Source organism: Apostichopus japonicus, chromosome 4 (genome assembly GCF_037975245.1).
Source record: "Apostichopus japonicus isolate 1M-3 chromosome 4, ASM3797524v1, whole genome shotgun sequence".
Taxonomy (NCBI): domain Eukaryota; kingdom Metazoa; phylum Echinodermata; class Holothuroidea; order Aspidochirotida; family Stichopodidae; genus Apostichopus; species Apostichopus japonicus.
In genome coordinates, this window is record NC_092564.1 from 15548917 (window position 1) to 15564627 (window position 15711).

General features: G+C 36.1%; 2 protein-coding genes and 1 long non-coding RNA gene across 11 annotated transcripts in view; 2 read left to right on the top strand and 1 right to left on the bottom strand.

The window, feature by feature from the left end:
• The window catches only part of LOC139966578 (uncharacterized), a 22217-nt gene continuing 6506 nt past the window's right edge, over positions 1-15711 (bottom strand). For 5 of the 8 annotated variants that reach the window (XR_011792707.1, XR_011792708.1, XR_011792712.1 and 2 more), the window contains exons 2-5: positions 6841-7033; positions 6521-6646; positions 3582-3807; positions 2-2362 (exon numbers count right to left, since the gene is read on the bottom strand). This is a non-coding gene — a long non-coding RNA (uncharacterized lncRNA). Of the gene's footprint in view, positions 2363-3581; positions 3808-6520; positions 6647-6840; positions 7034-7291; positions 7571-10711; positions 10862-15711 lie in introns of those variants that run through there. The other 3 variants (XR_011792711.1, XR_011792706.1, XR_011792710.1) reach the window with 3 other exon arrangements.
• The window catches only part of LOC139966577 (ras suppressor protein 1-like), a 20083-nt gene continuing 12744 nt past the window's right edge, over positions 8373-15711 (top strand). Inside the window, exon 1 of one of the 2 annotated variants that reach the window (XM_071969758.1) lies at positions 8373-8575. In XM_071969758.1, coding sequence (XP_071825859.1) covers positions 8540-8575 — 36 coding nt within the window. In that variant the 5' untranslated portion in view covers positions 8373-8539. Of the gene's footprint in view, positions 8576-9107; positions 10009-15711 lie in introns of those variants that run through there. The other variant, XM_071969759.1, reaches the window with a different exon arrangement.
• Positions 12157-15711, top strand: part of LOC139966575 (single-strand selective monofunctional uracil DNA glycosylase-like) — a 108407-nt gene continuing 104852 nt past the window's right edge. Inside the window, exon 1 of the mRNA XM_071969757.1 lies at positions 12157-12161. The gene's annotated coding sequence lies outside the window, so the exon portion shown is untranslated. The remainder of the gene's footprint in view (positions 12162-15711) is intronic.

A 15711-nucleotide genomic window follows, 5' to 3' on the forward strand; every position in this document is an offset into this window, starting at 1 on the left:
AGCAGGACACCAAGTTTATTTGTGGTTTCTTGATTTATTTCAAGTCTTTTCTTCAACAGCCAAAAATTAAAAAAATGAATAAAAAATTGAACGTCTTTGATAAACATCAATTTTAACTGTGCAATACTTTCTTTGAAATGTTGTGTTCCCTCTTTCCTGTGATGATACTAACTAATGAAGTATGGGTTCCTGAGATATGCGACTACAGGACTCCTTTACACCTGACTGGACACAACGTTACTTCTCCATGACTGTTGTAACTAAACGTCCAGTCTGATTGTCAGCTTGCTTGGCAATTGTACCAAGCTTACCAAGTAGTATTTCATATAAGGTGGCAGGTTGATCAAACAAAGAAATAATCACAACCATTTTGCATCAAATGAAAGCTTATGAATAATTTATACATATATTAAATAAACTGACATGTAAAACACAAATGGAAAATTTCAAAATTGTTGTACTTATTCTTCAATATTTGAAATGAAACCTTGAATAGTCAAAATACTAATCAACATTGTCTTGAAATTTTGGATTCGTATTATCGAAGAAACTGCATCACAACAGAGCCTAGAAGCTAATTTAAGTCAAACAAATTCAGTGTTTTTATTATCCTTCAAGTTCTTTACGGTATAGTCAGTATTGCAAAGTTCCGAACACTGCAAAGTTTCGGACACCCCTAAGAAATACACGATTTCACCATGACAACCTATAGCCACAGCCAATTTCACAAAAAACTACAAAGCTAGTTATTTTCTCTCCAAAATGACCCGTGTGCAAGTAAGTACTTATATATTTGTCAATAAAATGACAGAGATCTATGAAGTCTGTTATAATTACTGAAAGAGCAACTGCGCCACCAATTTTATCACCAGCGCCACACTGTGGGTTGGGTGTCCGAACTTCGCAATACTCTAGCAAAGAAATACCAGTTCCACAATCATGAAGAATCTTCTTGGAATACAAAGTGAAAACAGTTTGCAGGAAAGAAAGTTTGGCAGTGTATCGTAATATAACACAATTCTCCCACCATAACAAGTATATTTTCAGGTGATTTAGACCAGAAGATATAGTTTTGGGGTGTTTTAAGGCTTAGGTGTGCGAACTTCGAAGTGTCCATGCTGTCCGTATGTGATTTGAACAAAACAAAAAGTCCCACAGGAGATTAATCACACAATCATGATGATATTTCGCAGACTTTAAACTTTGCCTTTGTCCATAACATTGATTGGAAGCATATGATTTGACCTTTTGAACTGTACATTAGATTGTATACTGTTCAATGCAGTTACTACTGTATGCATAGCATCATTTACCGATGGCAACACATACCGTCTCTCCCAAAAAACATTTCTGTGGCAGGGTTAACTGTTGAAAGACACATTTAACAGTCAAATAAGTAAATAACAAGCTGGCAGTCGAATCTGTGACCATGCGGAGTCCATCTACAATCATCACTGTGCATTGTTTTCTTTTCTTTATCAACATGATGTATTCAGCTCATGCATCTGTTAGCTTTTGTGCTCGATTACTGTTTTGATATGACTGTGTGTTGACAAACATGGGATACTATGTTTTGTCTGAATTTTTAATTCAATTGTTCTTTGCAAAAGGGCCTCAAAAAAAAATGCAAGATCATGATTGTGTGATTCTTAACTACATAATGGTACAATCCAAAAATCCAGCAGACTTAGTGAGTGAATCCTTGCCTTACAAGTTTATAAATGAATTAACCTGACTGATAGAGCAACTGAGGAAAATGTGTCCTGAAGTCAAGTACCAGAATAGAGTTCCAGATAACTATTGCAAAGGTGCTACCCTGATGTTAAATTCTGTGACGGTTAGAGACCTAGAAATCCATTCATAAAAAAATGTTTGAGAGCTTACAAGGTATTCAGACTTTGACTTCTGTTGAACTTTGACCTTCACAAAAACATTTGAGTTATGATAATGTTATAATGCAATGCACAATGAGGCTGTAATATGATACTTTTCATTTTATGATCAGCCTCTCATATATCATCAAGTTTTCTTACCTTAATATCTCATTATATAATAATAAACTGATGTATACCTCATTATACAATAATATACCCCGAATGTAAAATATTCACAACCATAGGTGTGTTGGCTTAGTGTGCAACCAACAATCACTTTCATGCCCCTAGTATCAAACAGTGGCCGACCCTGACATAGGGTAACATTCCGTCATTCTACGTTGGGTAACGTTCCTTCCATCTAACGCCACTTAAATGTCACGCTATGTGTTAACAATTTATAAGAGCAGATGTGTATATATGATGATTAGACATCTTCTCATGGTCGACTCCAGCCTACTTCATCGGTCCTCCATCTTGTACGATAACTGCAGAGAGAAGAAATAAACATTATTTACAACCATGATACTCAAATTTGTGACGGCTGCATAATGCTCTTCTCCTAAAACAGCTTTCAATGTTTGGTCCGAATGTTTCACCATGGAAGCCTTTGAGTATTACTCAAGGTAAGGTTGCATTGTATCAGCCAAGACACCAACATTTTACTATCTCTAGATCAAGTAATGTGCAGGGTCGGCTGCTAAATACTTTTTAAGTTAGGCCTGCATGCCCGAAGAGAAAAGACTGAAGGACCATTAATCATAGGAAGGAACAAGAACTTTTGAGGGTCAGGTGTGGCCCACCCCCCACCCCTGATGTAGGGCATGCTTTTCTTTGTCTCCCAGTGTTACTTTGTCTTATGACATAACAAGCCAGGTCATTTCTCTGCTAACTGCAAACTTACTGCTTCTATTTCCACAGAAAGCATTTAAGGTTACTTTACTGTTTTTTTATACAACTATCATAAATTCGCAGCAGGCATTTCATAGTTTATAAGGTGCACTGATTGAAATCGAATGATTAAACGGGATTTGGATTTTAAAGATATTTCCAGTATTTCAAATTTAAGAATAACAGCTGGCCAATAACAGGACAGGTTAGAGTGCTCTCAGCTCTCATAATCTTGTTAGTCTTTGACCACAATTGACCTCTGACCTTAGAGCAAAAATGTAATGGAACATGGTTTTGATTGATGTTGGGAAGGATTGGTGACAAGGAAAATGGTATTAATGGGATGAATTGTTATGACAATTGCTCTAAGGCCATTGATCTGCGATCTCCAGGCAGTATGTTTACATCATTGAGCACTCTATGTTGTCAGGAGGTTGACAAGCACTGTCTACAAAATAAGCCATTCCTGAAATGGGGGTGAAGTGGGGGAGGGGGTATAGGTTTATTATTACGGGAGGAACAAGACAATGGGTAATCCCATAGAAGATGAACAAGTTTGGAACATAGCAAATATGGTACATTCTAACATTAAATTATTATTTTTTTTTAATTTTCCTTTAAATTCTTTTAATCCTATATCTCCCCTTTTTTATTTCTAAGTCTTTAATATTCATTAGTATCCTTTAATATTAAAAACAATTCATTATTTCAAATGATTAAATTGCCAATGTATTTACTTGCCCAATTAATTTTTAATTCCAGTGCTGTGTCTCATTAAACAAAGAATGCAAGACAATAATCGAGGATATAAAATACCAAAGAGGTTAGATTTGTTGAAGCCTGCACACCCGGCAACAGTACAACAATATTCAGTACCCATCTGTCATTGTCAGCTTCTGCCATGCCAATCTCAGCGGGGGAGGGGGTGGGGAAGACATGTCTCAGAGACTCCTCAATTCCCTCCGTCTAGACTTCCAATTCTGTCAAGCGTAACTGACAAAGCCTGACAACTGTAAGCAGCCATGTTTTGCTATCGATTGATCTGTGTAAAAACAAAAAAGATATAAAGAAAATTAATACCCAGAATAAAAAGCTGTTAACACAATTTGATTCTGTTTGCCTTCTAGGATCACCTCATTAATAAAATTTGGTCGTATAAATGACTATCCCACCTGAATCAACATAAGTTGTCAGGGTAAATTAAATTTAAATTTTGTATCAAAACAACAATTTCTTCTCTTGCGGGAACTACTTTTTTGGGTGGTCTGCAATGTATACAACCCCCTTGGGCCCCTTGCATGTTATTCACACAATTACTTGCACTCTAATCAGATTAGCACTTTCAGCCCTAATCAGAATAGCACTTTCCAAGGCAAAATGAACACAAAACCTTTCCAACTTTTTTATCGATCATATCTGCTGGTTTAAATAGAGATCAGATGTATCACAGCATTTGAAAATGTCCATATTAGAAACACTGTTTAGACTTGGGCAAGATGCATGAGGAGCAAGTGTAGCATTGAGATGTCAGCCATCTATCAATGACTCTTATGGAATACAGTAGGCACACAGTTTTACAGAAAACCATGTTTTATCACTTGCAATATAACAGAAGTAACAGTCACTATGGTGACACTTTGTTGGAACTGATAGAAATTCATGTAATTCACATTTTATTATGAATATACTGTATGTACAATTTAATGATTTGGAATTTGATAAATTTTGAAGCAACACAGAAATAACTTTCAGTAGTTACAACAGGATTATGATTCCAATTTCCATACTGCCCATGATAATGGTCACCTATTGAAAAATTTCACTTTCAACATATGTATGCACAGGCGCCTGACAGAAAAGTGATAAAAATGAAGTGCCCTCAGCTCTCATAATCTTTGAAAGTCTTTAACCACTGTATTGACCTTTGACCTAAGATCCCATGTGGAATGAAAGATGAAATTGATGAAGTTGAAGGGAGGATGGTGACAGGGACTGATGGTGTTAATGATATGAATGGTTAGGTTGCGGTTTCTTCAGCCATCGGTCAAGCGGTTTCCAGTCGGTATGTTTACATCATCGAGCAACTTCATTTTCATTACAAGGAAAAATCAGGGCGAGAGAGGGGCTTATTTCTTTGGATTTGCAGTTGCTTAAAAAGGAATAAAATAGTGGGCACATACTGTATAGCAGTTTTGAAGAACTAAATATTACAAATCCTTGTACAAACACTGCAATACAGCTTTGCATAAATTTTAAAATGTGTAACAATCCCTTTCTCTATAGCAGTTTGCAATAAGATACTCAGATGTTTTTTCCCTTGACAACACTGCTTTTCCCTTTAAAGTCAGAAACATCTGTGAAGTATAGACTGAGACACTCCAATTTAACCCTCAGACACATACAGTAGTTTCCCACACAATCTAAAGGAAAGTATACAATGGAATAATCCATCATGAACAGACTGTATAGACAAGTACATCAGTTACCATGGAGACCATCTAACACTTCAATGAACAACAAACAATGGTTTTGTAAATTTGCATATTTAGCAATAGCTGGTATTGGACTACTACAGTAGCTCAGAAAAGTAAACCAACCCTATATATGTGCATTTCATTATAAACAGTACTAGTCCAATTACTGGTGGTAACACAACATGGTAAGTAGAGAAAGGGACCTATGGGTTCCTATATACTGATCTGCCTGTGACAAATTTGCAGAGTGATGTCCTCTCTCTAGTCTCTTCCCTCTGGATCCTCTTCCCCCATCTCTGCCCCTCCCTCCCTCCCCACCCACTCTCCTCTCCTTACTTAAGCCACCCTTCCTCAATCCCAGAATTTTTTTTATATTAACGTCATCCTAATTTATTAACTATAGCAATTATTTAACAAGTGCGCTACCTACTGTACACCAAGACCTTAAGTTTGTTTCATCTCTCATGACAAGTTATCATATGGCAAGTTGAATTGCCTCAAGAAGTACGGTATTGTATGATACTACATGTGATGCAGTATTTCTCGGGTTAGGGTTGACACTAGGGGTTAACCCTAACCATAGGGTTTTCCCGGTCCACAAGATACGTCATTCATTGGGCTGTATCATGCATGATGACATTGCTCGACATGTTAAACTGTGTACAAAACGGTTATCTTGACAAGTACTGTCACGTGAGGATTGGCTGCTACCTAAAGGATACCACTAAATACTCATGTGTACAGTAAACACAGAATGAATTATTTACTAAAAGTGCTTTAACCCAACCTATTTTTTGGGTCAACTGTAGAAAACTGAAGATGACTTAATTCATACTACTCAAGTCTTGTTGCCATGTAACCAGTCACTCAAAAAGCCATTGATTTCAACCAAACATGTAAATTAAAAATAAAATCATAATAAAGCAGCAATAAACAAAGCAATGAATAATACATAATGCCTTACCCTCAGAATATACAACAACATAAGTGCCATTAAACAGTAGACACTGGCCTAAGTTATGCTGGTAACTGTAGGTCTCACTGCAAGGTTTAAAGGAACTGCAATTATACTTTAATAATATTCTGATTACAGTTTGTACATAACATACAAAGTATGCATACTTAGGAGTTAATAGATGACAGAGGTTTTCAACAAGAGTAACACATTTTGCTCACAATTTACTTTGAAAATGCAATTCGTCTATTGTCGCAATACAGAACAGGATATGTATCTATTGGCATAATTCATTACGAAGTATACAACTTTTGTCTCACAATTACCTCTAGTAATTCAGCCATCTTGTTGTCTTCATATCATATGTAACCCGCACATCATGTTTATATCCAAGGCATGTAACAAATGGATTGGCATTGGGCCAACAACTGATCTTAACTTGGCTACATGTACTGCAATGGGAAAAAGAAGAGAAGAAAAAAGACAGTAATTCTATACTAAGGTGAACTCGATTTTCACTTGCAAATTTTGTACCAATCTGACCATAAGAATTGCTTATCACTTTTCCTACCCAATACCAGATATTTCCCTAAAACCTTAGAATATCTACTAGACTTACAAAATATATAATGACATTATCTCTTACTGTACATTTTCTTCTCAGACTCGCGCTTCGTCATCTCCGATACATTGGTGAACTGACTCCGCAGCATAGCCTCAGCCTACCTGTACTGTGTTTTTGTTATTGCCAACTTTGCACTGCTGATCTGCTGCCTGTGTGGCAACCATATCCATCTCTAGAGGAATTTGTTGGCAGCTTTCAATTAGATCCTTCATGACTTCATTTAACATTGTAGAGAGAGAGATAGAGAGAGAGAGGGAAATAAGATATATGTCTATGAAATCATGAATAACATTTAACATTCATCACTTCCAAACCTAATAGTCTTTAAAAGAAAATCTTGCACATTCCACACCAAAAAGCAAGCCAACTTTAATTTTCCGGCAAATAGTGTTCCAATCCGATACTGCAGAGCTGTGTGTTGTGTTACTGTATATAGTTGAAAAACTCAACAAAGCATGTATTTAACACTTACCAGGCAAGACAGGCACACACGCTTTTGACTGCACCCTGTCAAGAATGACAATGTTCAAAGAAGTGGGAAGTACTAAGAATGCACACACACATATAGTGCTTGGAGGTGGCCTTCAACTAACAACCATAGGACTATTAACTCAATAATGCGACCTCACAGAATTACAATGGAAATCTAAAGCATTCCTTCCAATGAAAATGGAAAATTTGATTTTGTTACAGTAAGTAACCTGGAGGGCACAACTAAATTCTTAGATCATGGCCTTTAACCCCCAAAATATTCTCTGCATATGGCAATAACCGCTGGAAAAACACAAAACTTTTATATGAAAATGAGAAACAATAACAAAATAGATGCAGCATATACTGTACATATGATATCAGCGACTTTAAAAATTCAAGAAAACAATGGAAAACAACATGTCCTCCAGTGGATGACATGCATTCCTTTTATACTGAAATGTTTAAAATTTGCTGATTTAATAATTAAAGGCAACATTTGATAAATGCTGTATTAAATTAGTTTAAACAACGATAAGAACAGCTCTACAAAAACAGCTACAAATAAATGGGCTGGTAAGGGTGTTTGGGGGTGTGAGGATAAAAAGGATAGGGAATAACTTCCTGTAGCATACAGTGTGTAACCAACGTGTTGTCAGCCTGTACGCATGGAGTAGCAATTGAGAAAGTACTGTACCATCACATTAAGCGAGGCTAGGAGTATAAAATATTAACAGCGACACTTTCTCTATAAACAGGGTACACTTAAGCTGTGCAGTGGTTGCAAAAAATACATGACTATATCATATTGTCAAGTCGTCTGGTTCGAGTCACTGTTTAACAACGAACACAAAAAAGTAAATAAAAACCATTATTTAAGGGGAAGCAGTAAAAAAGAAAGGGGAGGAGTCTTATACAATGAAAGGAGGGTGTGAAACATAATTCTTTTCAAAAGCAACTTCCAAATTTGTTAACCCAAGTACAGTAGTATAAACAATAAAAAGGTTCAGTAAAACGAGGCTCAATAAAGGCTGCTTCGCCGAACCCATTCGTCTGGCAGATAGCGTAGGAAGCTTCTGTGAAGGATTAACACAACTATGAGAACTGCTGAAGTGGAACCAAAGAGACAAATTTATATGTGATGACTGTATGGGTACAGGTTTGCAGGGAAAAATCATTTTTTTAATTGAAACACAGAACAGGAGGGAATCTTATTAAACACTTCTGAGACTTTCTTTACCAGACCAAGATGAGTTACAACTGGTTGACTAACAGACAGATCAATGTAAGTAACAACTGGAACTTTTTCTGAATCGTTTAATTTGATAATTTGTGTCGAAAAGAAAGATGAGTGCCAAGCAGATCACCAATTTCAGTGTCAAATTAATAGACTTCTTATTATGTGATCATATATCAGGTATACAGTAGTTGGCATGGAGTGGAATTGGTTCAGAGTGGGGTGCAAGTAGGCAACTATGGGTGTAAGTTGGAGAGTCAAGAGTGGGGTGCAGAACCTGTTAAATCCTTCAGAGTATCTGGTTACCTTTTCAATGTCGAATGCAGATTATCATACAACAAGCAACAAAGGCTGGTTGATCTCAAACCATGTGTAAAACCTTCGAAAGCTTATGTTCCTTTTCACACTGTACATACAGTTACTGACATGTGTTGCTTATCAGGAAGTTTTTTTTTAAGCACTGGCATTTTGCAGAAGAGGACAAGCTAACTATTAATTTGCACTTTTTAAGGGGGGGGGGTAGGACTGGGGTAGAGGATTGGATTTGGAAAGTGACTTTGTCCTAGGATTCTCAAGACACCTTGGTACTGTGAGCCTCTTCATCCCCTGCTGTATTATCTGATTAATATTAACTTGTCTGTCATATTATCTACTATAAACTATAAATAATTTGATAGGTGACATAAATGACTGCATAGTTGTAAAGCAGACATGTATACAAAATTTCAACCACAAGTTTTCTGCATAAATTAACACCGAAACAACAACAAAGGTACTAGTTTAATACTGTGCTTTAATGAAGAATTTAAATATTTAAGCATCTATCGTTAAGCTTCTCCATTATGCATCGTCTCAATTAACTTTCTCTAACAGAATCAAACTTGTGAATTTAATTAAAATCTTATCCTTATGATGGGGCAGAGACCAAAAGCAAACCATGGCTCTCTGATAAAATCACTTGACCGCTATCCCCGCTGATGTTTTAAAGAGATAGCTATTTAATGGAATACTTCCAGTAAATAACCCTGAACTAACCATATAAACGAACAAGCAAAGTGCACCCTCAACGTCTTTAACAAATATTTCATATGTCGAACAATCTGGCTTGCCTCCAATTAAAAGCACCAGTTCCTCTCTCGCACATTCTCTCTCTCTCTCCGAGTTGTGCAATTGCTCTGTTCAAGTTGACACCCGGATTAATTATTTTGAGTTGCCTCTAGGCACGGTCTGTTTAGTCAGGGATAGGCTAATCCTTTGAACATAAGGAGGATTGCCGTAACAAAGGGGTCACTCACCTAAGTATACACAAACAATCTGCAAGTTTATGACTTCATAAAGGAATTATTACTGCTACAAGATTAAAACCTTGGAAGCCATTTGTCTGTGGACATTGGTGGACAGAAACACACGTTTAAGTTTTGTTTCATCGTGGGATCAGACATACACAAGGAAAGATGAATTGCTTCTACCCACAGGAGGATGTAAGTAGTCTTTTGACATTTTGTATTTATAGATCCCCTTGCTCGTGTGTCTCGTCATGTTGCATGTCCAACCTGATGACATTTCAAGCTAGACGTGCTGAGTATTAAAGCGAGTTAATTACAGTCTAGCAACCACGTCACTGCATTATAAAAACCACCAATGTGATGTAAATATAAGACTCTGGAAAGCAAGAAATGCGGCAAAAATCGTTGCATATTAAATAGATAAACTTTTCAATGATTAAAGTCGACCATCTAATCTATCTACAAGCTTATACTAATCTTAGTTGTTTTTTTTGAGATGGGATTTTTAGTTCTAAATATGCTTTTGTTGCAGTTGAAGTGAATTTCACGAAATGTTTAGTATGATAAGCCAGTGATAAAAGCACAAACTACTTACCTTACAAGCAATGCACATGTTACTACATTATATCTGTAGTTTACATCTTTGGTTATAGCTTTGTGTTATGCTGAACAAACCATGTACTTTTAACACATAACCCGTTACCCCTCAGGCCCCACTCTATGTTACAACACCTTCTATGTTGATTTATACAACCATGTGGCTGCTCTCAATTAATGAGATAAGGACTTCATCTATTTGTACAGTTAATTTGGGGTCCTACAAGTTAAATGTGTGGAGTTGTTATTACTTCTTTTGCAATCCTTTAAAATATATGCAGTCAATATTTTACTGACATACTGTATATCAGGGCAAAGCTGAAAATGCCACTTGAGGCAAAGAAAATATATTTCTGTCTCCCCCTCTCAAACCATTGTGGGACTGAGGTCGATGGTGATACCCCTCCTGGGGGGGGGGATCCTTGAACATTTCTTCATTGTGCCTAGGGGTCTGTGGATGGAAAAAGGTGGAGGGGCCATAGCATCTGTTTGGAGCATTCCACTATAACTGAATGATTGTAGTGAGAAGAGCAATGTATCTAACTTTGCTCAGAAAATGAAATCCAACCATTTACCTCTTGTAACTGATTCATACAACTTTAGTGCTGTTCATGCAAGATAATCACACACACACTGCTTGTGAGGAGAGCATTCCAATTGAAACTCATCACCATTATGCACATTTTGACATCCCCACCGACCACAGATCTACTTGCTGAAATTCTCAAAGTTCCTAACATTCCTTTTGGCTATCGAATTGAAGCATTTATCAGATTGCAAGAATGCAACAAAGCTGAAATTTAATTGCCTCTCAAAATCAGTGTTTTGTTGCGGTTTTCTTGTTTTTAAATATATATCAGGGGCCAGGAACACACAACAAACTTCTCAAAATATAATAATTCATACTAAACTATTGGATCTGACAATTTTATTTTCAAGGAGACCAACCAATCAGAGATATTGTACCAAGAAAACCTTAGAGTAAGGCTGAAAAAGCAGTGTGCTATAAGTTTTGGAAGGACAGACTATAATTGAGGTAGGATTGCAAAGACATAATCCTCCTGGAAAAAAGCAATTTCACAATTAATGGCAAAATTATTCAGATGAGATACCTTTGCCAAAAACAAAACAAAATTTGCTTCAAAGTCAACGCAAGCATGACATTACTGTGAAGGTAAGCCTGTCTACACGAAGCTAGATTATATCACAAAATAACATAGACCTCAACTTCAATGTTCATTAAAACTGAAGTTATTTTATTTATTTACAAGAAGAGAAGACATTCCCTGACCTGAACTTAGATTCAGACTACTGATGAAAACTTCCTTAGGTTAGTAAGAAAAAGCATTTGGACATTTAAGGTCTCCTATGATACATATGGGCACTGAATCTGAAATTTCAAATAACTGCATTATACAGCATTTCAAATTTGTAGTACTTGACAAGTAACAGTGTCAATCTATCACATTCACTATCATGTCATCACTATCACACTACAAGTAAATTTTATCTCAGGCAAATAATTTGAAAGCATTTGTTCTTTGAACTTGTAATTTCAATTAAACATCAACATTGGTAGTTTTGGAGTTATTAACAGTTCCACAAAATGAAAAAGATACAAAAAATATTCTGCACTAATGTGCAATAAGTGCTCGTTTGACAACATTGATATCACCTGTTTTGTTAAATTTGATTTTAATACAATTACATTTTAATTTGCATTAAAACAAAGATTGCAACCAGAGTTTCAAATAACTTCACTTGACTAGAAGAGAAACCAATTATCCTGCCAAATTGCCAATAAATCTAGCAAGACATTTTCCTGTGCACAAGTTACACAACAAGAGAGGACACATTGAAACACAAAGACAACTCTCTGCCGTATACAACAAAGTTCAGGAGCGGTGATCTATTCAAATGATTAATTGTCCCAATTGAATCAGCAGTGTTCACACCGTACTGAAACAATTAAACCCTTGAGAGCCCCAAACATAACAGATTAATGATGAGTTATGGCTTTCTCTAGAAACAAACCTAATAATATCGACCATGTTAACTGCAGTGCTGACCTCATAAACATGGAATGCAGTGCACTCTGAGAACATTCTTCAAAATGTCACGTCGGCATGGCTAAATTTACCAGAGAAGTGAAGTGTCAATCTATCCTTCAATGCATTCTAGGTATTGCTTGAAGTCTTTTGACCATGGTTACAAAAGTATGTCTATGAAGAATATACAGTACTTTGTGAAAACGGTGAAATGGATAGCTGACGTATGTTGACTAAGTATTTAGGTTTTGGGACAAAAATATATTGTTATATGTAGTTACGCTGATACCAATGTAGATCAAAATGTTGATAAAGTTTTATCAATTTCTGTAGTGTATGCACTGGAGACTGATAAGAGAGGAATGATGTTACTTGTAGAAAACAACAGACCAGTGCAAGTTTAAAGAGGTAGGGCAATCTGTACATTCGGTCTTAGTAACCCAGCTAACATGTGAAATTGAAGGATTCATCAGTATATTCATCAGAACTACCAAGTTCAGCAACCAGAGGTCTAAAGCATCACACAATTCAATGGACAAGTGTGATCTTTCAAATGAAATAAAAATAGAGATTGTTTGTTGAGGGCAAGCAGTGTTGGATTCCATCTCTTCATACCCTGTTGTTGATTGGAGTAGGATATTATAAACAGATTAATAGATTAGAGATATATTGTTTTTTTCCTTTTTTAATAACTAGGTCTAAATTCAGCTGCTGACATCATGAATAACTTGCTCTTAAAGAGTTCCCTTCACATCTTCCTGTTTTTTTACTTTCTAATTACAAATGGAATATCACACTGTTTAATGCTCAAAATTTCGAAATTATTTGGAAATGTGCTATTGTGGGGTTGACCCTTATAGAGTATTTTGGTTGCTGAAAAGAAATCAAACCATTTTCAAGCCAACAAAAGTCAACATGCAATAAAATCACAGCACAAGTAACACTGAAGTAGAGTGCACATGTGGTGGTTTAATGACTGATGACTCCTATCAATAGAATTAGGTATATTATATAAAAAGTTGTTAAGGAGGCAATTTGGACAATTAACAGCAAATTCCTTGATTCTGCTGACAGTTCTGTGGTCACAAAAAAAAAGATGCTGGATGCCCTAGACTTAAGCCTAGACTACACAATATACCATATGTAGAAATAAATTTGCCATCCAGATTGTCAATGCCTTGTTCATGTCAAATCTTTGAGGTGCTCCTTAGATACAGTTTATGTGCAAAACCTGTTTACCTGGTAATGATATAGTAGTATTCTTTAGAAGCAATTTCTGTAAAGATAAGAATTACGTAACGCTCTGTAAGTGGGAACCTAAAATTATGACCAAATGAAGTATACTAAACTGCACTGTCAGAAATAACATTCAACTGACTTTGTAGAGCAAATGAAGCCTCTTTTCTACTCAGTCTACATTCTATTCTAATCTGGAATATCACAGCTCAACAGCAAACATGCTGGCTTCAGACATACTCCTTAAAATTTTTAGAAACTTTTGAGTTTCCCACATGCAAACACTTTGGCTTCTTGACTCTTTTAAGCAACCCTCGTAGTCATGGGAACTTGGGAAGTATTACAGGTACATAAAGTCAGATGCATTCAGCCCATGTATGCCAACTAACGAGCATGTCTCTGTACAGTCTGATTTGATTTCAAAATGATTACTTGCTATGTTAATTTTACAACAGCTGGTTATACTAGGGTACCCTCATAATCTTGAGCAGAAGTAGAAGATCATGTTACATATGGGATTAACTTGACTTCCGATTCAATGTGTAATACTGTAGTTTATTTACTTTTGCTTGTAAAATACATGTGTCACATGTAACGTGTGCTATGTACTGTAATATGATCTATGGTACTAAAAGGGCTATATAGAAGTACTTCATCCAGTTGATATCAAAAACTTCTGAAAGTAACATGTACATAGATTGGGCCGTCTCCAATGTTTATCAACAAGGACGTAGCATGCATACAAGCATGGCAATGGATACTACTAACCATGGCAAACTACATTTAATTGGAGTATGATGCATAATTATTGACAGACAGGTCTATTTAATTACTTCATACACATAATTAATGGATAAATGATAAAGGAGATGAACAGGTAAGAGAAAGACACAGAGACTGAACACTTTATTAGTTGCAGACAGCTTAGTTTACATGTAATGACCTCATACTTTAGAATAGCCTAATTATATTTACGAGGCTCACAAGTAATAGATTATAATTTCTTGGTCACTGAACTTTACCACTGGCCATTTATACATCAGAAACAACCTTTCTAAACATGGCAAATCAAATAATCTTTTTGACATTCACCCTAAACAAAAGACCCTGAAATATGTTATGAAGAACAAATACTGTAGACCTATACTATATAGAACTATTAAAGACCATGGCTTGCTTATCTACAGAATCATTGGAAGGCAATGCCACTCGGATAACAGTGCAAATTCTTGAAAAATACACTGTACAACGTTTTCCTACAGTTGTAGTTTGAATTTCATGAACCAGAAGCAACACCAAAACATTAGCAGGAGTCCATGCCAATTGGTTCGATTGAGCTGTGTTAGTAAGGCTCTCTTTGCTTTTCTCTTGTATAAAAATAGTCGAAGATTTTTAACTGAGCAACACCCAAACATTGTGTTTTTTGAGGATCATGTCCTATGTCTCACTGGCCTGATTCTTCCATTTGAAGACTCCTTACGCATTCAACCTTGACGGTCTGATGAAATTTTGCTTTGGTACTACTGTTTTCTGTAGTAAATAATCACAGAATCATGACAAGGTGATTTTGCTAAAACTCAATGGAAGGGAAACAACTAATGACTCGAAAGGGTATTTGTGAAAGATGTCCTTTGACATTTGCTACAAATGCATCAAATGCATGCTATAAATGCATGCTACAAATGCATCTGACTGATGTTTTCATATCGACAACAAAGCACGTCATCATGATAGTATGACTATTTACTACTTGAAGTACCAAAATGGAGCGAAGACGTAATTAGGGATCGGTTAGTTTGTGTTTATAATGGAATGTATAATGGGGCTTGAACTCACAGTTTTTACTAAGATTTGACTAGGCATTCTTATATCTGCATGACAGGCTAGATTTCTCATAGTGTTTGCACTGGTAATCCGGGTACCCGCCTGACACGATACTACCCGGTTCCTAATTTATTACCCGAATCCTACGCAAAGTTCTCTTTTTTTTGTATTTTTTTGCAAACCGATGGTTAGG